Source organism: Scyliorhinus torazame, chromosome 6 (assembly GCF_047496885.1).
Source record: "Scyliorhinus torazame isolate Kashiwa2021f chromosome 6, sScyTor2.1, whole genome shotgun sequence".
NCBI lineage: Eukaryota > Metazoa > Chordata > Chondrichthyes > Carcharhiniformes > Scyliorhinidae > Scyliorhinus > Scyliorhinus torazame.
In genome coordinates, this window is record NC_092712.1 from 165,607,833 (window position 1) to 165,630,108 (window position 22,276).

Consider the following 22,276-nt stretch of genomic DNA (forward strand, 5'->3'; position numbering starts at 1 on the left):
CCTCAATCCCATGCCTCTGTATTTTCTGCAATAGCCTACCGTGGGGAACCTTATCAAACGCTTTACTGAAATCCATATACACCACATCAACTTCTTTACCCTTGTCCACCTGTTTGGTCACCTTCTCAAAGATCTCAATAAGGTTTGTGAGGCACGACCTACCCTTCACTAAACCGTGTTGACTATCCATAATCAAATTATTCCTTTCTAGATGATTATAAATCCTTTCTCTTATAATCCTTTCCAAGACTTTGCCCACAACAGAAGTAAGGCTCACTAGTCTATAGTTACCGGGGTTGTCTCTACTCCCCTTCTTGAACAAGGGGACACTTACTATCCTCCAGTCTTCTGGCACTATTCCTGTAGACAATGACGACATAAAGATCAAAGCCAAAGGCTCTGCAATCTCCTCCCTAGCTTCCCAAAGAATCCTAGGATAAATCCCATCTGGCCCGGGGGGCTTATCTATTTTCACACTTTCCAGAAATTACTAACACCTCCTCCTTATGAACCTCAATCCCGTCTAGTCTAGTAGCCTGTATCTCAGTATTCTCCTCGACAACATTGTCTTTTTCCTGTGTGAATACTGATGAAAAATATTCATTTAACGCCTCTCCTATCTCCTTGTTCTCTACGCACAACTTCCCACTACTGTCCTTGACTGGCCCTACTCTTACCCTAGTCATTCTTTTATTCCTGACATACCTATAGAAAGCTTTAGGGATAGCAGAGCCCACCAGGTTCCAGTACAATACCTGTAAGGAGATCACATTAGACTTCTGGGTGCGGCGATGACCAGCTAAGTCCCACGTTTCGGCAGCTCCCGGTGGAACGGACTTTTGGGCTCTTAATAGGAGCCCCATCGGCAATTTTAACGGCAAATAACACTGTGCGGTAATCCAGAAGGGAATTCCCCCTGGACACGGATGGGAAAAAGAGAGGAAAGTAGCCGGATTGCGGTGGATCCTCAAGAGCAGCGGCCAGGAAGGCAGGCACAAAGCAAGATGGCGTTGGAAGGAGGCAGTTTAATGTGGGGCCCTGACCAACAAGAGTTCCTGCGGCGTTGCGTAAATGAACTCAAAAAGGAGATGAAGAAGGAGCTGTTGGCCCCGATATTACAAGCGATTGAGGGGCTAAAGGAGGAGCAAAAGACCCAGGAACAGGAGCTTCAGGTCGTGAAGGCAAAGGCTGCTGAGAATGAGGACGACATACAGGGCCTGGTGGTGAAAACGGAGATCCACGAGGCACAACACAAAAGATGTGTGGAAAGGCTGGAGGTGCTGGAGAACAATGCGAGGAGGAAGAACTTAAGGATTCTTGGTCTTCCCGAAGGTGCAGAAGGGGCGGACGTCGGGGCATATGTGAGCACGATGCTGCATTCGTTAATGGGATCGGAGGCCCCGACGGGTCCGCTGGAGGTGGAGGGAGCCTATCGGGTTATGGCGCGAAGACCGAGGGCTGGAGAAATTCCTCGAGCAATAGTTGTGAGATTTCTCCGATACAAGGACAGAGAGATGGTCCTCAGATGGGCCAAGAAAACTCGGAACAGTAGGTGGGAGAATGCGGTGATCCGCGTGTATCAAGATTGGAGTGCGGAGGTGGCGAGAAGGAGGGCAAGCTTTAATCGGGCCAAGGCGGTGTTGCATAAAAGGAAGGTCAAATTCGGAATGTTGCAACCGGCAAGACTGTGGGTCACACATCTAGGGAAACACCACTATTTCGAAACGGCAGACGAGGCGTGGACATTTATTGTCGAGGAGAAGCTGGAGTGAGCGGGCCAGAAAAAGAACGTTTGGGACAAAAGTGGGGGGGTGAATTTGTGGGATGAAGGGGGGGAAAGGTGGAAGAGAGGACCTCCCAGGTTGTTAAACCTGCGACCCAGTAACTTCTCTCTCTTCCCCATGTCGTGGGGGAGGGGGTGAGGGAGGATGAGGAGCTGTGGGCGTCGGCCATTGGGGGCGGGGCCAAAAGGGGAAGCGCGGGCTTTGTTCCAGCGCTATGGTAATCATGGCGGGAACAGGGAAGCAGGAAGGAGGGGGCCTCGCACAGTGTGAGCTGAGGTCACGGGGGAAGCCGAGGTCGGCCAGAGTTTGCTGACTTCTGGGAGCAACATGGGGGGGGTGCAATTACGCTAGCTTGGGATCTAGCGGGGGGGGGGGTTAACTGGGTGGCTGCTGCTGGGGAGAAAGGGGAGCTGGTATGGGAGGGGGGGGGGTCGGGGCGGGGGGGGGCGCCGCCTGGGGGGGATACAGCTACGTGGGAACCGGGTGAGGAGCTGGACTGAAAAAGGAAATGGCTAGTCGTCAAGGGGGGGGGGATAAAGAGCCCCCCAACCCGGTTGAGCACGTGGAATGTGAGAGGGCTGAACGGGCCGATTAAGAGGGCACGAGTACTCGCGCACCTAAAGAAACTTAAGACAGATGTGGTTATGCTTCAGGAGACGCATCTGAAGCTGACAGACCAGGTTAGACTTCGAAAAGGATGGGTGGGGCAGGTGTTTCATTCGGGGCTAGATGCAAAAAACAGGGGGGTGGCCATACTAGTGGGGAAGCGGGTAATGTTTGAGGCAAAGACTATAGTGGCGGATAGTGGGGGCAGATACGTGATGGTGAGTGGCAAACTGCAAGGGGAGGCGGTGGTATTAGTGAACGTGTATGCCCCGAACTGGGATGATGCCAATTTTCTGAGGCGTATGTTAGGACGAATCCCGGACCTAGAAGTGGGGAAGTTGGTAATGGGTGGAGACTTTAATACGGTGCTGGACCCAGGGCTGGACAGATCGAGGTCCTGGACCAGAAGGAGGCCGGCTGCAGCTAGGGTGCTTAAGGATTTTATGGTGCAGATGGGAGGAGTAGATCCCTGGAGATTTAGTAGACCTAGGAGTAAGGAGTTTTCGTTTTCCTCCTATGTACATAAAGTATTTTCACGAATAGATTTTTTTGTTTTGGGAAGGGCACTGATCCCAAAGGTGACGGGGACTGAGTACACGGCTATAGCCATCTCGGATCATGCTCCACACTGGGTGGACCTGGAGATAGGGGAAGAAAAACAACAGCTTCCACCCTGGAGAATGGACATGGGATTATTGGCAGATGAGGGGGGGGGGGGGGGGGTGTTTCAGGGTGAGGGGGTGTATTGAAAGGTACTTGGAACTTAATGATAATGGGGAGGTACAGGTGGGAGTGGTCTGGGAGGCACTGAAGACAGTGGTTAGAGGGGAGCTGATATCTATTAGGGCACATAAAGGAAAGCAGGAGGGTAGGGAAAGGGAGCGGTTGTTGAAAGAACTTCTGAGGGTGGACAGACAATATGCGGAGGCACCGGAGGAGGGACTATACAGGGAAAGGCAAAGGCTACATGTAGAATTTGACTTGTTGACTACGGGTAAGGCAGAGGCACAATGGAGGAAGGCACAGGGTGTACAGTACGAATATGGGGAGAAGGCGAGCAGGTTGCTGGCCCACCAACTGAGGAAAAGGGGAGCAGCGAGGGAGATAGGGGGGGTGAGAGATGAGGAGGGAGAGATGGAGCGGAGAGAGTGAATGGAGTGTTCAAGGCATTTTATGAAAGATTATATGAAGCGCAGCCCCTGGACGGGAAGGAGAGAATGATGTGCTTTCTGGATCAGCTGGAATTTCCGAAGGTGGAGGAACAGGAGAGAGTGGAGCTGGGAGCACAGATTGAGACGGAGGAAGTAGTGAAAGGGATTGGAAGCATGCAGGCGGGGAAGGCCCCGGGACCAGACGGATTCCCAGTTGAATTCTATCAGAAATATTTGGACTTGTTGGCCCCGCTACTGATGAGAACCTTTAATGAGGCGAGGGAAAGGGGGCAGCTGCCCCCGACTATGTCAGAGGCAACGATATCGCTCCTCCTAAAGAAGGAAAAAGACCGGCTGCAATGCGGGTCATATAGGCCCATTTCCCTCCTGAATGTGGATGCTAAGATTCTGGCCAAGGTAATGGCAATGAGGATAGAGGATTGTGTCCCGGGGGTGGTCCATGAGGACCAAACTGGGTTTGTGAACGGGAGACAGCTAAATACAAATATACGGAGGCTGCTAGGGGTAATGATGATGCCCCCACCAGAGGGGGAAGCGGAGATAGTGGTGGCGATGGATGCCGAGAAAGCATTTGATAGAGTGGAGTGGGATTATTTGTGGGAGGTGTTGAGGAGATTTGGCTTTGGGGACGGGTATATCAGGTGGGTACAGTTGCTGTATAGGGCCCCGATGGCGAGCGTGGTCACGAATGGACGGGGGTCTGACTATTTTCGGCTCCATAGAGGGACGAGGCAGGGATGTCCTCTGTCCACGTTATTTTTTGCATTGGCGATTGAACCCCTGGCCATGGCACTGAGGGGTTCCAGGAAGTGGAGGGGAGTACTTAGGGGGGGGGAGGAGAACACCTGGTATCTCTGTATGCGGATGATTTGTTGCTATATGTGGCGGACCCGGCGGAGGGGATGCCAGAGATAATGCGGATACTTGGGGAGTTTGGAGATTTTTCAGGGTATAAACTGAACATGGGGAAAAGCGAGTTATTTGTGGTGCATCCGGGGGAGCAGAGCAGAGAGATAGAGGATTTACCGTTGAGGAAGGTAACAAGGGACTTCCGGTACCTGGGGATCCAGATAGCCAAGAATTGGGGTACATTACATAGGCTTAATTTAACATGGTTGGTGGAACAGATGGAGGAGGATTTCAAGAGATAGGACATGGTGTCCCTGTCATTGGCAGGTAGGGTGCAGGCGGTTAAAATGGTGGTCCTCCCCAATTCCTTTTTGTGTTCCAGTGCCTCCCGGTGGTGATCACGAAGGCTTTTTTCAAAAGAATTGAGAAGAGCATTATGAGTTTTGTGTGGGCTGGGAAGACCCCGAGAGTGAGGAGGGGATTTTTGCAGCGCAGTAGGGACAGGGGGGGGCTGGCACTACCGAGCCTAAGTGAGTACTACTGGGCCGCCAAAGTTTCAATGGTGTGTAAGTGGATGGGAGAAGGGGAGGGAGCGGCGTGGAAGAGATTGGAGAGGGCGTCCTACAGGGGGACTAGCCTGCAAGCAATGGTGACGGCGCCGTTGCCGTTCTCACCAAAGAAATACACCACAGGCCCGGTGGTGGTGGCTACGTCGAAAATTTGGGGGCAGTGGAGACGGCATAGGGGAGGGACGGGAGCTTCGGTGTGGTCCCCGATAAGAAACATTCCGGGGAGAATGGATGGGGGATTTGGAGCATGGCAAAGAGCTGGGGTAGTACAATTAAGAGATCTATTTGTAGATGGGACGTTTGCGAGTCTGGGAGCGCTGACGGAGAAATATGGGTTGCCCCAAGGGAATGCATTTCGGTATATGCAATTGAGGGCTTTTGCGAGGCAACAGGTGAGGGAATTCCCGCAGCTCCCGACGCAGGAAGTGCAGGATAGAGTGATCTCAGAGACATGGGTGGGGGACGGTAAGGTGGCGGACATATACAGGGAGATGAGGGACGAGGGGGAGATCATGGTAGATGAGCTGAAAGGGAAATGGGAAGAAGAACTGGGGGAGGAGATTGAGGAGGGGCTGTGGGCTGATGCCCTACGTAGGGTAAACTCATCGTCCTCGTGTGCCAGGCTAAGCCTGATACAATTTAAGGTGCATATGACTGGAGCACGGCTTAGTAAATTTTGGGGGGTAGAGGATAGGTGTGCGAGATGCTCGAGAGGCCCAGCGAATCACACCCACATGTTCTGGTCATGCCCGGCACTACAGGGGTTCTGGGTGGGGGTGGCAAAGGTGCTTTCGAAGGTGGAGGGGGTCCGGGTCGAACCAAGCTGGGGGTTGGCTATATTTGGGGTTGTAGAAGAGCCGGGGGTGCAGGAGGCGAGAGAGGCTGACTTGTTGGCCTTTGCGTCCCTTGTAGCCCGGCGCATGATATTGTTAATGTGGAAGGAAGCCAAACCCCCGGGGGTGGAGACCTGGATAAACGATATGGCAGGGTTCATAAAGTTAGAACGGATTAAGTTTGTGTTAAGGGGTTCGGCTCAGGGGTTCACCAGGCGGTGGCAACCGTTCGTCGACTACCTCACAGAAAGATAGAGGGAATGGAAAAGTAGATAACAGCAGCAACCTGGGGGGGGGGGGGAAGGAATCGGGCGGACTCTCAGGGATGTTATTGTATATGTATAGGTATTTGGTATATGTAATTGTATATTGGATTGTTGGATTGTATTTTTGGAGAGTATTTATTTTAGACAAGGCAGTTGCCATTTAGTTTTGTTTTTTGTTTTTGTTTATATATTACTTATTTATTTGTTTAAAACTGGCCTCAGTTATTTATATTGCTTTATTGTTGTGTAAAAGAAACACTACGTATTGTTACGTTTGGCCAAAAAACTTGAATAAAATATATTTTAAAAAAAGAAAGCTTTAGGGATTTCCTTGATCCTACCTGCCAAGGACTTCTCATGTCCCCTCCTGGCTCCTCTTAGCTCTCTCTTTAGGTCCTTCCTGGCTAACTTGTAACTCTCAAGCACCCTAACTGAACCTTCACGTCTCATCTTTACATAAGCCTCCTTCTTCCTCTTGACAAGTGATTCAACTACTTTAGTAAACCACGGTTCCCTCGCTCGACCACTTCCTCCCTGCCCGACAGGTACATACTTATCAAGGACACACAGTAGCTGTTCCTTGAACAAGCTCCACATTTCAGAATAATGTTCCTTGATGGGTATGGAGCAGTTGTCCAATTTCCAGTCCAGGCTTCAGATCAGAAGCAGATTGCGAGTATAATTATCCATCTCCAATTTTTGAAAAGATGGTGTGAACAGAGTAGTTACGAGGATGTGGAACTGCACTCACATGCTAGGCTGGTTTTCATTTACAGAATTTTTAAACAGCATGAAAATTCCCCAACTACCATGATAGGGTCAGAATTCAAAATTCCTTGGTTATTAGCTCAAACCTCTGTCTTACTGGTACAGTAATATAATCACTATTCCACCATAAGCAATTAATACTGTATTCAAGGCAAAAACAGTACTTAAAAATATTTGATTTATGTAAAAGAATTTATTTCCCCATCTGAAGGTGATCTCTCCTTTACACATCTCTGGGACTTGTTTTTTTTTGGAGGTGATTTGCTATTAAAACTCAGCAAAGCTAAAGAACAAATATCACAGAGAATCATTTGCTGGCAGCATTAAAAACCTTTCCACAAACAAATGCAATAAAGAACACATTTACAATAATTTTTACAATAATCTTTATTGTGACAAGTAGGGTTACTTTAACACTGCAATGAAGTTACTGTGAAAAGCCCCTGGTCGCCACATTCCGGCGCCTGTTCGGGTACACAGGAGGAGAATTCAGAATGTCCAATTCATCTAACAGCACGTCTTTCAGGACTTGTGGAAGGAAACCCACGCAGACACAGGGAGAACGTGCAGACTCCACACAGACATGACCCAAGCTGGGAATCCAACCTGGAACCCTGGAGCTGTGAAGCAACAGTGCTACCCACTGTGCTACCATGCCTCCCGCTGTAATTAATCCATATTACAGGAATTGTCGAAGAAATACATCTCCTGTTCCTTGGGGTGCCAACCATCTAGATCATTCGCGTAAGCCTCAGCAATGAGGTCTAGATTTTCCATGTACCAGCAGAAAATTGCTCATAATCCTGCTCCCCCAAGTCCACATATGGGGAGGCGTATTGAAATTAAATGCAAATTAGGGAACTACAGCCAGTGGTAGATTTTCATCCATTTGCATCACCACTATGCTGGCACATTAGTACCAGGCATCCCTCATAACAAAGATGGCGGGGATTTTTTAGGAGCTACTATTATGTGACAGGTGTTACAAAAGGATGATAAAAGCAATGCTTTATAAAGTTTGTGACGATTGCCCACATCTCAACAAAGTGTAGCCATCTGGGATGGCCATATACAACCAGGAACAGAGAAGGTCGCAAAGCATAGTGGGTAAAATGGACTATGCGAGATTCAGGCAGGCTGAGAGCCTGGAAATGTATATTTGCGAGTGAGGAATCCAGACGGTATCGAAACCCAAACCGATTAGCATTGGATGGACCGATTAGCATTTGATGGCCCATCTCCACCAGACAAAGGACTGGTACTTGAGTGACCGGTACAGTCCCAGACATTTCGGCGCCACTCCCTGTACTAGGGAAGCATAAACAACGGGGTCAGTGACTGCTTGGGACACGCCCAGCCATCAAGGCACCCACCCATTTATTGATTCGATTCAAACATAGTGATCAGGGATCACCCAATTAGTGGGGTCCAAACTGAAGGACCGCCCAAAAGAGCACGGAAACCCCCAAGCATAAGAAGAGAGTCCATCGTGGGTTCGTCCTCTTTTGGGCCTGGCGCTCTGGCAACGTCTATCTCCAATCGCAGCACCACCAGAAGCAAGTCCAAGTTCAACGTCCGCTACCAGACGGATGAGCCCAGCTGAGCAGCAATTACTCCGACAGACCTGCTAGATCCAGAATCGAACAACGCCCACTGTTCCTCGGACCGAAGCCGGGTGCCTGAAGTTAACTACAGGTTGTTATAGTCGGTAGGTGTAGTATAATTAGTAGTCTTTATGTTGCATGATTAATTGTGTGTGTAAATAAAGTACCCTTGACCTTGAACTAACTAACTGGTGTTTGGCTCTTTGATTGATAGCCGGTTGAACCTTGTGGTGGTATCATTTGATACCTGGCGACTCTGAGCATTAGAATATTTTTATTTAAAAAAAAAGATATTTATTAAAGTTCTTTAACAACGCAATTTTTCTCCCTTACAAACAATAACCCCCCCCCCCCCCCCCGGTAACAAAATAACAAGAAATCGCACTGAGCAAGATTACATACATGGCAAAATGGTATATTTACATAGCTTTATACACTGGCTCTCTCCCGCTGGTGCCAGTTTCCCCAACCCTTCATGTTATTTCTTGCTCATCCACCCCCCCCAAGCAATCCCCCATTCCCCCCCCTCCCAAGACGTCCCCCCACCCTGGGTTGCTGCTGCTGCTGACCGACCTTCCTCTAACGCTCCGGGAGATAGTCTAGGAACAGTTGCCACCGCCTGTAGAACACCTGCACAGACCTTCTCAAGGCAAACTTAACCCTCTCCAGCTTTATGAACCCAGCCATGTCGTTTATCCAGGCCTCCACGCTAGGGGGCTTCGCCTCCTTCCACATTAGCAAGATCCTTCGGCGGGCTACTAGGGACGCAAAGGCCAGAATGCCGGCCTCTTTCGCCTCCTGCACTCCCGGCTCGTCCACTACTCCAAATATTGCTAGCCCCCAGCTTGGCTTGACCCGGACTTTCTCCACCTGAGATATTGCTCCCGCCACTCCTCTGCAGAACCCCTCCAGTGCCGGGCATGACCAAAACATATGGACATGGTTCGCCGGGCTCCCTGAGCACCTTCCACATCTGTCCTCTACCCCAAAGAACCTGCTCAACCTCGCCCCCGTCAAGTGAGCTCTGTGAACCACCTTAAATTGTATCAGGCTGAGCCTGGCACACGAGGAGGAGGAATTAACCCTACCTAGGGCATCAGCCCACAGACCTTCCTCGATCTCCTCCCCCAGCTCCTCCTCCCATTTACCCTTCAACTCTTCTACCAGCGCTTCCCCCTCTTCTTTCATCTCCTGGTGTATTGCCAACACCTTGCCCTCCCCGACCCACACACCCGAGATCACCCTGTCTTGAATTTCTTGTGCCGGGAGCAACGGGAATTCCCTCACTTGTCGCCTCACAAACTCCCTCACCTGCATATATCTAAAAGCATTTCCCGGGGGTATCTCAAACTTCTCCTCCAGTGACCCTAGGCTCGCAAACATCCCGTCAATGAACAGGTCCCCCATTCTTCTAATCCCCGCCCGATGCCAGCTCTGGAACCCCCCGTCCATCCTCCCCGGGACAAACCGGTGGTTGCCCCTGACCGGGGACCACACCGAGGCTCCCATTGCACCCCTATGCCGTCTCCACTGACCCCAGATCCTTAGCGTTGCCACCTCCACCGGGCTCGTGGTGTACCTTATCGGCGAGAGCGGCAGCGGTGCCGTCACCAACGCCCCCAGGCTCGTTCCTTTACAGGACGCCATCTCCATCCTCTTCCATGCCGCCCCCTCTCCCTCCATCACCCACTTGCGGATCATCGCCACATTTGCTGCCCAGTAATAGCTCCCTAGGATTGGCAGCGCCAACCCTCTTCGGTCCCTACTTTGTTCCAGGAACCCTCTCCTTACCCTCGGGGTCCTATTCGCCCACACAAACCCCATTATACTCCTGCCTATTCTCTTGAAAAAGGCCTTGGTGATCACAATGGGAAGGCACTGAAACACAAACAGAAACCTCGGGACCGACTGCACTCTACCCGCCAGCGAGAGCGGTAACATGTCCCATCTTTTGAAGTCCTCCTCCATTTGCTCCACCAACCTAGTCAGATTCAGTTTATGTAGGGCCCCTCAGCTCCTGGCTATCTGGATCCCCAGATACCGAAAACTCCTCAGCGGTAGGTTCCCTATCCCTCTTTCTTGGTCCCCTGCCTGTAATACAAAGAGCTCACTCTTCCCTACATTGAGCTTATAGCCCGAAAACTCCCCAAACTCCCTAAGCGTCTGCATGACCTCCACCATCCCCTCCATTGGATCCGCCACGTACAACAACAGGTCATCCGCAAATAGCGACACCCGTGCTCTTCTCCCCCTCGGACCACCCCCCTCCATTTATTAGACTCCCTCAATGACATGGCCAAGGGTTCGATCGCCAATGCAAACAACAGGGGGGACAGGGGGCACCCCTGCCTCGTTCCTCGGTACAGCCGAAAGTACTCCGACCTCCGCCGGTTCGTCACTACACTCGCCACCGGGGCTCTGTAAAGGAGCTTAACCCAACTGATAAACCCTCCCCCGAACCCAAACCTACACAGCACCTCCCAGAGGTACTCCCACTCTACTCGGTCAAAGGCCTTTTCCGCGTCCATAGCTGCCACTATCTCCGCCTCTCCCTCCTCCGATGGCATCATTATCACGTTTAAGAGCCGCCGCACATTAGTGTTTAATTGCCTGCCCTTTACGAATCCCGTCTGGTCCTCGTGGATCACCCCTGGGACACAGTCCTCAATCCTCGTGGCCAGCACTTTTGCCAACAACTTAACATCCACATTGAGGAGCGAGATCGGCCTGTACGATCCACATTGCAGTGGGTCCTTGTCCCGCTTTAGGATCAAAGAAATTGTCGCTTCCGACATTGTCGGGGGCAGGGTCCCCTCCACTCTTGCCTCATTAAAGGTCCTCACTAGTAGCGGGGCCAACAGGTCTGCGTACTTTCTGTAGAACTCCACCGGGAACCCGTCCGGCCCCGGGGCCTTCCCCGCCTGCATACTCCCCAAACCCTTGCTCAGTTCCTCCAACCCAAGTGGTGCTCCCAAACCAGCCACCTCTTGCTCCTCCACCCTCGGGAATCTCAGTTGGTCTAGGAATCGTCTCATCCCCTCTTCCCCCACTGGGGGCTGGGATCTGTACAGCTCTTCATAAAAGGCTTTTAATACCTCGTTTATTTTCGTCTCACTCCGAACCGTGGCTCCCCTTCCATCTTTGATTCCCCCTATTTCCCTCGCTGCCGTCCTCTTACGGAGCTGGTGTGCCAGCATCCGACTAGCCTTTTCCCCATACATGTAGGTCGCTCCCTGCGCCTTCCTCCACTGTACCTCGGCCTTCCCTGTGGTCAACAGGTCAAACTCCGTCTGGAGCCGAAGTCTTTCCCCAAGTAATCTTTCCTCCGGGGCCTCTGAGTATCTCCTATCCACTCTCAAAATCTCCCCCACTAACCTCTCCCTTTCCATGCCTATGTCTTCTCCCTATGAGCCCTGATGGCGATTAGCTCTCCCCTGATCATCGCCTTCAACGCCTCCCATACCACCCCCACCCGCACCTCCCTTTCGATACACCCCCTCACCTCCCCCCCGCCGACTAGCCATCTCCTTTTCTGGGCCAGTCCCGTGTCCGCGTCTCCCTCACCCTCCAGTCCCCCAGCCGGGGGACCCCCGTCCCGACCACCTCTTCTGTGTCCCATTTTCTTTCGGCCAGTGCAGCAGCAACCCTTTTTCCCCCCCTCCCCCCCCCCCCCCCCCCCGCTAGACCCCTGTCTAGCTTTTTTGCTCCCCCCATATCACTCCCGTAAGTCAACTGACACCTGCTGACCCCGGCTTCCCCCGCCGTCCCTTTGACCTCCCCGTGTGGGAGTCTCCCAATCAATATGCATTCCTTTGTTCCCCTTCCCGCCTTTCTTCCCGTGCGTGGGAAATACCCCGCGCTTTCCAAAGTCTGCCCCGCCCCCTCTGGCGCAGCTCCTGTGCGGCCTTGTCTCTCTTCCCCAGCCTACGTAACATTTCCTGCGCGTGATTGACCCCCTATATACAACACCCATCACAAATCAAACCTCAAACATCCCCTCCCGCCCTCACAAACCCTCAGTTAAAGTCCAACTTTTCGGTTTGTATGAAGGTCCACGCCTCTTCAGGCGTTTCGAAGTAATAGTGTTGGTCCTTGTATGTGACCCACAGTCGCGCTGGCTGCAGCATTCCGAATTTCACTCCTTTCCGATGCAGCACCGCTTTGGCCCGGTTGAAACCCGCTCTCCGCTTTGCAACCTCCGTGCTCCAGTCCGGGTATATTCGGATCTCTGCATTGTCCCACTTGCTGCTCCGCTCCTTCTTGGCCCATTTCAGGACCCTCTCTCTGTCCATGAACCGGTGAAACCTCACCACCATCGCCCTTGGCGGCTCATTTGCCTTGGGCTTCCTCGCCAGCACCCGGTGTGCCCCGTCCAGCTCCAGCGACCTCGAAGGGGCCTCCGCGCCCATCATCGCCCCGATCATCGTGCCCGCGTATGCCATGGCATCGGCTCCCTCCACTCCTTCTGGGAGACCCAGGATCCGCAGATTCTTTCTCCTCGACCTGTTCTCCAGGTCTTCGAGTCTTCCCGCCCACCTCTTGTGTAGCGCCTCGTGCTGCCCAACTCTCACCGCCAGGCCCAAGATCTCGTTCTCATTCTCACTGACTCTTTTCTGTACCTCCTGGATCTTTACCTCGTGGGCCTTCTGGGTTATCCCTAGTCCTTCAATTACCGCCAGCATAGGCGCCAGCATCTCCTTGCCCAGCTCCTCAAAGCAGCGCTTGATGAATTCCTGCAGCTCCGGCCCACACTCCGCTTTGTCCCCGGCCGCCGCCATTTTGATTTTTTTCCCTCGCTTCTCCCGCTGCTCCAATGCCGCTTTTTTGGCCGTTGCACTTCTGGTCCAGTCCATAAAAGTTGGAGGGGAACCTCTCTCTTCCCTTCCCCACGGGTTGTCTTCAAAAAAATTCCGTTGGGACTCCTCCAATGAGCCCGAAAGTCCGTAATAGCGGGAGCTGCCGAATCGTGCGGCTTAGCTCCGCATAGCCGCAACCGGAAGTCTGAGCATTAGAATATTGATATCCAAAGGAAGGAGGGCAACCTCACTGACTGCCATATTTACAGTAGGTAAAAAAAGGCAAGAAAAGCAGCAGACCACCTGGCAAAATTCCTCCCACATTTCAGCTGGCTATCAGACAACAGTCAACACTTCTTTGCTCACAAGGCCAGACAAAATAATCCTAGGTCAGAGACACAGATCTTGGGTAGAAGTCCTGTGTCTCTTGTAAACAGGACGGAAGGATGTAAAATCCAAGCACCATGGTTATTTGACTGCATAGGAATATCAAAATCCGTGGCCAAAGTTATCCTCAGTTAATGTCCACATACAAACATATTCCAGCGCTGTGCAATGTGAGAGCATCTCACAGGGAGAGAGCATGAGATGCAGGCAATGCTCTCCAAGTGATACTCGACAACATAGATACTTGTTTTTTAACTAACACTTCATTTTACTTCAATTTTAAATTCCAAGAATCTAATCCTGCAAAAACTCCCATCCCTTTCTGGCACAAGATCTGGGGTTGGAGCCTGGGTGGAATGAATACAGTTGACCCTGGATTGAAGGCTTTGGAGAGGGGGGGATTTAATGGTCATGGATATTTTGGGGATTTCCAATCGTCCAGGGTTGCAGACTGGCCTCTGTTCGACGCCAGCCCCCAATGATATTCCAGACTTGGCTCAATGGGGAATATGCACTCAGCCAAAGGACTGCAGCTGTTCAAGGCAGTTCACCACCACTTTCTCACGGGCAGTTAGGGATGGGCAGTAAATGCTGGCCTAGCTAGTGACGCCCACATCCCAGAAATTTTTTTTAAAACTTCTAAAACCCTTTGCATGACAAAGTATTTCGTAATTTCACTCCTGACAGATCTTGCTCTAATTTGTTTAGACTGTGCCCCACCCCCCTCTCCCTAAACTAGGTTTCCCAACCAGTGTAAGTAGTTTTGACAACCTACCATCTCTACTCCCTTTACTATCTTGAAAACTTCAGTCTAACCACCTGCTAACCTTCTAAATTGCAGAGAATGTAACCTTAAATGACGTTCCTGGACTCCCAAACCTTTTTGGACCTCCACTGTTTCTAACATTTCACCATTTAGAAATTAAGGTCCAAACAGGATTGACAACAATTAAATCTATTTGCCAGATTTATCCATTCTCTTAATCAATCAAAAAGCTTCAATCTACACCTATCTTTGTCTCATCTGAAAATAGTAACATTCATTCCACACAGGTGCCAGCCAGTGACTATCTCCAACAAGAAAGAAAATAACCATCTGCCATGATGTTCCATAAATAACCATCAAAGGCATTACAACCACTGAATCTCCACTATCAACATCCTGGGGTTTACAATTGACGAGAAACTGAACTGTACTAGTCTTATAAATACTATGGCTACAAGAGCAGGTCAGAGGCTGGGAATTCCATGGTGAGTAACTCACCTACTAACTCCGAAAGCTTGTCAACCATCTACAAGGCACAAGTCAGTGGTGTGTTGGAACACCCTCCACTTACCAGGTTGAGATCAGCTCCAACCACACTCGGGAAGCTCAACATCATCCAGGACAAAGTAGCCCATTGATTGGCACTTTCAATATTCAATCCTTCCATCGCCAACACACAATGTCAGCATTGTGTACAGTCTACAAGATGCACTACAGGAACTCACCAAGGTTCCTTTGATAGCACCTTCCAAACGCAAGCGTTGGATTCTCCATTCCTAAAACTAAGTGATGATGCCGGGGCAGGATTTGTGGACTTCGACGACAGCAAAACTGGCGCTGCACCTGGACCAATTCAGCGGCCATTGAGTGACTAGTACCGGCGCATCGTGGAACATTGTCAATTCCAATGGAAAACGGTGTTGGATTTGCCGGGGTCAGGATTGACATTCGAGAGGCTAACAAGCTGCAGCCACATGTTAGCACTCCACTCTCTACATAAACCTACTCCCAGCTAGTAAGATGGCATTGGTTGCGCTGGAGCACGACCATCCCCCTGATGGATCAGCTGGGCCCAGAGAGCACCTGGGGGTGGCCAGGGGGAATACCCTTACCCTGTGGCCCTAAGTTCATAGTAGGCAGTCAGCGACGTGCGCAGCTGCATAGCTTCCTTGCAGTCTACGGCAATGGTGTTCTGGCCTGTCCACCCCGACAGCACACCTCCTGGCCACCCCCTCTACTCCCCCACTCCTGGCAGAAGCCCTCCCCAGCCAGTGGCACAACTGTCAGCAAACTATGGTGATGTTTGACACTTTCCGTACCTCATCTGCCACGGTGCCTGTTTTACGATTTATAAAAGCACAAGTGAACCTCGCCGCCGGGAATTCCCCCAGTGGAGGCAGAGAATCACAGAGACGTGGAGAATACTGGGTCAGGCCCGCTAATGTTATGCCAATGGTGTTTAATGTACGTGCGGAGTGGTGTGATTTGGCGTGAAACCGGTGCCCGGCATGTTTTCGGAGTCAAAACCGATTCTCTGCCCAATCGAGTTTCCCAATTTTGGCGTCGGCCGACAGAGAATCCCGCCCATAATCTCTGCCACCTAAAAGGGTGGCAGACCCATGGGAACATCACAATCTGCAAGATCCCCTCCAAGCTACTCACCACCCTGAAACTATAATCCCTGTCCCTTTACTGTTGTTGGGTCAAAATCCTGGAAATCTGTTCCTAACAGCACTGTGGGTGTACCTCAAGGGCAATTAGGGGTGGGTAATAAAAAGTGGCAAAGCCAGTGAGGCACACATCCCATGAAATGTTTTTGTAAAAATGTGGATATGTCGTTATCTAATACATCACCTAAGTTGTTAATAAATAGTGAATAATTGGTGCCCCAATTGAGTCTTGTGAGACACCACAGGTCATATCTGACTAATTAGAGCATCTACCCATTATTGCTACTCTCACTCTCTCCTTTTGATGAGGCAAGTTGCTAACCTGATCAATAATTTACCTTTAATTCCCTAATCCTCAACTTTAGCCAAGTTTCTTGTGAGGGACTTTATTAAACGCCTACTGGAGACCTATATGAATAAAATCCATAGACACTCTGCCCACTACTTCATCACCTCTTCAAACAATTCAATCAGATTCATAAAGCACAATCTAACCATCACAAATCCTTGCTGGTTCTCTCTGATCAGCTGAAATGTTCAAGGGCACCTATCACCCTGTCCTTAATTATTGACTCTAGCAATCTCTAACAGAGGATTGTAACCTCGTCTATTAATCCCTAGTTTCCCTCTGGTACCTTTCTTAAATACAGTAGCAGAGTGACATGCAGAATTTTACAACCTAAAGGATCAGTTAGGAACATAGGAACTCGGAGCAGAAGAAGTAATTCAGCCCTTCGGGCCTGCTCCACCATTAATCAGATCAGGGCTGATCTCAAATTCACCTCCCTGCCCATTCCCGTATCTCAGCAGCCCATTTTTAAAATCAAAAATATGTCTATTTCCTTTGTGAAACCATTGAATGATTCAGTCAGTGTCTACCATACTACGGGGCAGCGAATACCACAAATTCACCACCCTCTCGTGAAAAGTAGTTCCTCCTCATCTCAGTTTCAAATCTACCACCTCTCAATCTATATCTGTGGCATCTCGTTCTAGATTGCCCCAGAAGGTCTACATTTACTTTATCAATCCATTTTTGTATTTTATATACCTTGATCAGATCTGCTCATTCTTCTGAACTCCAGCGAGTATAACCCCAAACTGTTTAATTTCTCCTCATATGTTAACGCTTTCATCCCCAGAATCAATCTGCTGAACCTCCTCTGAACTACCTCCACTGCCACCTCATCCTTCCTCAAATAAGGAGACCAAAACTGGGCACAAAACTCCAGATGTGCTCCCATCAACACCCTATACAATTGCAACAACACTTCTCTACTTTTATACTCAGTCCTTTTGCAATAATTGCTAACATTCCATTGTTTCCTGAATCCAGAGAACTCAGAAGATTATAGTTAGGGTATTTACAATGTTAGCACTTTCTTATAAAATCCTGGGACAGAAACTATTTGGTTGTGGGAATGTTTATTTTGTTAGTGCCATTAAATTCTTCATTACTATTATCCTGCTTATGCTAATTTTGCAGAGTTCCTTCCCTGATTCAAGAACAGTTCCCTTGGAATGTCTGGAAGGCTGACCTCTTTATTGTAAACACTGATGCAAATGATTAATCCGCACTTCTGCCATTTCCTCATTTTAATTGATATTGCTGTTATCCGTTTCCAAGAGGCCCCACATTGCTCCTTATTCCTAATGTAATTGCAAAAGATTTTGATATCAATTGTTTTTTTCTATTTTTCCATTTTTTGGATCATTTGCTATGTGCTTTGTCACTCTGTGAACTGCACATCCAAACTTAATTCTGAAATCTATGTCTTTCCTCAAATCTTTAAGGATGCGAGATAATCCAAAGTGCTTTTTAGTGCAAATACAGCAACTGAACTTTACAGCCTCAGGCTCCACAGTTTGTTTCTTTATCCTGAAGCCAGTGAGCCGTTTGTAAAAGACTCTTTGCCGAACAAAATAAAAGTTTTTTTTAAAAATGTGGTCTGCAATATATCATAAAGCAGTCACACTAAAGCACTCCTGAATTTGAAAAATATCAGCAAGGGCAATTCCAAATTGAATATCAATGGACCATTGGACTATTTTTATTCCAAAGCACTGTGTGCACAATGCAAGGAATATGCTTCCGCTACAAGATCATTGTAGGAATGCAATCAGATTGATCTTGATGGAAAAAGTGATAACACCATTGAAATGATCCAAAGCCTTTCACAAATCATTTCAAATTAGATTAGTTCTACTTCTGGTAAGTTAACAAAAATATTTGCATAGAAATAACATACACATGGCATGGAAAAAATATCTCTTCCTTAATACTTGACATTTTCAGTATTACCAAGCATTCAGGGATACAGATGTTCTCTAGAGAGATGATTTTTATCAATTTATGATTACAAACAACATTTAGAAGTAGTTTGAGACATTTGTTTTCAATGGTTGAAATAATGAATTGCTAAGGAAAGGTAATGGTAGATGCAGGAAGGATGGTGGGGGTGTCCAGAACTTCCAAAGTACTATTCTTGAAGCTTTATAGCTAATATTGCTACACAATACTGGATTGTATTTTTTCCTGTATTCCTTTTTACAAGCTTCCGAAACATAAAAGACCACAGTCAATTACAGAATAACATTAGACCATAAGCACACGACTTCCTGAGAGGCCTGACCCCACCACCTCCATTGTTTCTTCTAAGATCAGCAACAGCTGGAAGTTAAACCTGAATTTCAATGTGCTCTTCATGTGAAAATCAGTGAGGTCAAGTCAAGTCACCCCCCCCCCCCCCCCCCCACCCCACCCCAATCCATTTCCAACTCAGCCTCACTAAACAACATGGGGGAAAATCTTTCCCGATAGTATGGCAGTTTACCAATGAAATACATATTGAAACTCAACTGGGTCTGTACTGAAAGAAACAAACAGCAAAGCCCGGGGGCAATTAATTGATCCGCACAACTCAAAAAAGTTTATGCCATCTTTGCATTAACGACTAGAAAGCATACATATAGTTAAAATTGGCAGAACATCTTTCTTAGTATATACTGTATAAAACTTATTGTGACTCAGCACCAGAAGTCAAAGTTTTGGTGATCAGCTCAGTGGTAGTCTTTTTTTGAGAAGGTGGAATGCTTCCCATAACTGTTGCTTGCCTCTTAATAGTCAATTTTATCCTACTTGGCACTCGCTATTTTGGTGTAAAGCTCACTGCAGCTTCAGAGAAAGCACATAGACGGAATGTGGATTTGTTTTTCAGTTGTCGAGTCGTTTCAAACTATCAGCTGAAATGTAAAAAGTCTGCAGACTCAAAAGTAATACCATAACGTTTATCTACTGGCGAGTAACATTTTGCTTACTTACTCAAGGTTCAATCACAAAGCATCAAAAAATCAATTACAATAAAGTTGGTTTTAAAAATTTAATAATTCAGTATCCTTTTTCACCCCAGAAGGATGAAGTATTTTATTTTGCCACCAAGTTGAAATCTGAACACTGCCAGGCTGCACAATATTTTTATCTTCTCTTATTTCTCAACATTTTTGTGCAGCCAACGTCAAGCCTTTCTTTAAACAATTTGAATACTTTTTGGCTGATCGACACAAGTCAACTGAAACTAAATTTTTCCTTTTAAAATGTCACGTCTTTTGAAACTAACAAAATATTTAAAAGAAAAAAAAGCCTTCACCATCTAGATCTGTATTAAATGTAGCCAATAGGGACTCATTCACTGGCTGACGAGCTGGTGAGACTCCTTCATTGCCTTCCCCCGAGATCAATGACACTGGAGGTGTAAGTCTTGTTCAGTGAGAGCTGCCGGCCAATAAGAGGACAATAGTTCCAGTGAATACCAGCACCCCTGAGGAAGCGGTGGCTGATATTGCTATGCTGCTAAGGGAGACACGGTGACACACTGTTTAGCACTGCTGCCTCATAGCGCCAGGGACCCGGATTCAATTCCAGCCTCGGATGACTTGTGTAGAGTTTGCACTTTCTACACGTGCCTGCGTAGGTTTGCTCCGGGTGCTCCGGTTTCCTCCCACAGTCCAAAGATGTGCAGGTTAGGCGGATTGGCCATGCTCAAATTGCGCCTTAGTGTTCAAAGATGTGTGGGTTAGGTTAAGGGGTTATTTAGATAGGGTGGTGGAGTGGACCTGGGTGAAGTGCTTTCAGAGTGTCAGTAAAGACTCGACTGGCTAATTGGCTTCTCACTGCAGAGATTCTAACGTAAGGCCCAGTATCATTGCTCGATTCCAGGCGAGGTGGCAGGAGCACCAGGGAGCTACATTGAGGGAGTGATGCAGTGGGCATGGGAACCTTGGTGCTGAGTGCCCATTTGATTAAATAACAACTCCCCCTCCCACCCAATCAAACAAGCCATGGGGTAGGGGATTAAATTCTGCCCCTAGTTTTGTATCAGCCCCTCTCTGGTAAAATTAACTTGAATTACTTCCCACAGCTATACCAAGCACAGAGCAAGAAAGATTCCTATCAAAATTATCCATCATCAACAAACTCTTGAACAATGAAATGAACTGGCATGGGTGCAATTTCATCAAATCAAATCAAAAATAGTTAAAATAAAGTAAACATTTACAAGTTGATATAGAGTTTCTTTGCTCTTTCATGTTACAGATGGCGCCAGGAAATGCCAAAAGTGATATTTTATTGTGTATCTTGATCGAAAAGCAAGTAACATGATTGAAAGCAGTTATTATCTTTATAGGGATGTTCAAGTACTGTCCAGAAAAAACTGTCGTGCTGTTGGGAACCAAACAGAGAAACAGAAGGACACCACTAACCATGATGCCAACCCCCTCAATAAAAAAAGTTACTAAAATTCAATCATTAAAAAATTCCTTACTCTACCTATTTTTCGCATCACTCACCAACTTTGGACAGTTTGAACAGATGGAGTTCCCAGCAAATTATCTGGAAGCAGGTTGATTTCCTTCATGATATTCGAAAGCCGTACTGGAAGTTCTTGTCGTAGAAATGTGAAGGACGTCTTCTCACAACCATTTCTGGAACCTAAGATAAACAGTATGATCAGCAATACTAAACAGATTGCCATGAAATCAAGGTTTCCCATCAAATACAAAGAGTGGCCAGGAAGAGAGAGAAAAAAAAAAAGAGTCTTATATTAAAGTACTCTTAATTTTACTGATTAGCTCAAATGCAACAACAAGGTGTTCTGCCAACATTCTTGCACTGTGTCCCATTGGAGCTTTTGAATCCAGCTTTATGAGGCATACAGCAACGTACAAAATATTGTAGAGGCATGTATTCCAGTAAATACCTAAATACTGATACAACTAAAATCAGTGCTGTTTTGGAACACCCATCTACATTCGACGTATTCAACAAATGGAGCAGCTCAAGTATTTTCCAGTGAAAATGCTCAACTGAGCACAACTAAAAGTGTTTATGAGAAAACACCTGCATATGTGCACAAAAATGCCTTTAGTAATCGAATAGGCTTGTAAAGATTTATCAAAGAACAATCTCTTCTTGTCTTCCACTTCTTGTAAAATATAACCTTCTGGATTTTAATGATTTTTAAATACCAAGACATTTTTAAGTGAACAACTGCTTAGTTTCCCCAAGGTACTTTAGAATTATCGTCTCAAATGAATTTTTGTTTTTAATCCATAACCTAGAAAACGGTCATGCTCATTTGAAGTAGGTGGAAACATGATTCCGTATGGTCTAAAAATTGAAACATAAAAATCTTCAGACTTTCCTTGGTGAAAATCCCTATGCTGCTTAACATTGTGGCATTGCATATAACAATAAAGATATGCACTGTTTGTAATAATAGCTTGGGACTGACTTTTGCTTAGAACAAAGTTCAGCTAAATATGGCTCTCGTAACAGCCAAGAATGCAAAGAGCACCGAAGTTGCATATCACTTTGAAAAGGAACAGAAAGAACATATGAAGGTCAACATATGAACAATGAAATCTTACATTACTGTTACAATAAATGGTGTACTGTGTGCACAAGTGTCTTTCAAAACTTTCAAAAATTCCTAAATAACCTGCACCAAATACTCTAGGTTATAGCTGTGTATGAGGCATCTGATGATGCCTACCATTCTTGTTGTGCTAATTTTGTACTGTGGTTATTTTTGTCACAAACAAATTAATAGAATTGTGATTAAAACTTATTCAAAGGTCAGAAAGAACCACAAAATGTGCGATTGGTAGCAATGACAAAAGCCAAACATTGAACAAAGTCATTTAAA

General features: G+C 47.7%; 1 protein-coding gene across 1 annotated transcript in view; it reads right to left on the minus strand.

The window, feature by feature from the left end:
* pdk4 (pyruvate dehydrogenase kinase, isozyme 4) overlaps positions 1-22,276 on the minus strand; it is an 80,289-nt gene that overhangs the window by 55,262 nt on the left and 2,751 nt on the right. Inside the window, exon 2 of the mRNA XM_072509056.1 lies at positions 20,919-21,060. Within this exon, the coding sequence (XP_072365157.1) occupies positions 20,919-21,060 (142 nt within the window). The remainder of the gene's footprint in view (positions 1-20,918; positions 21,061-22,276) is intronic.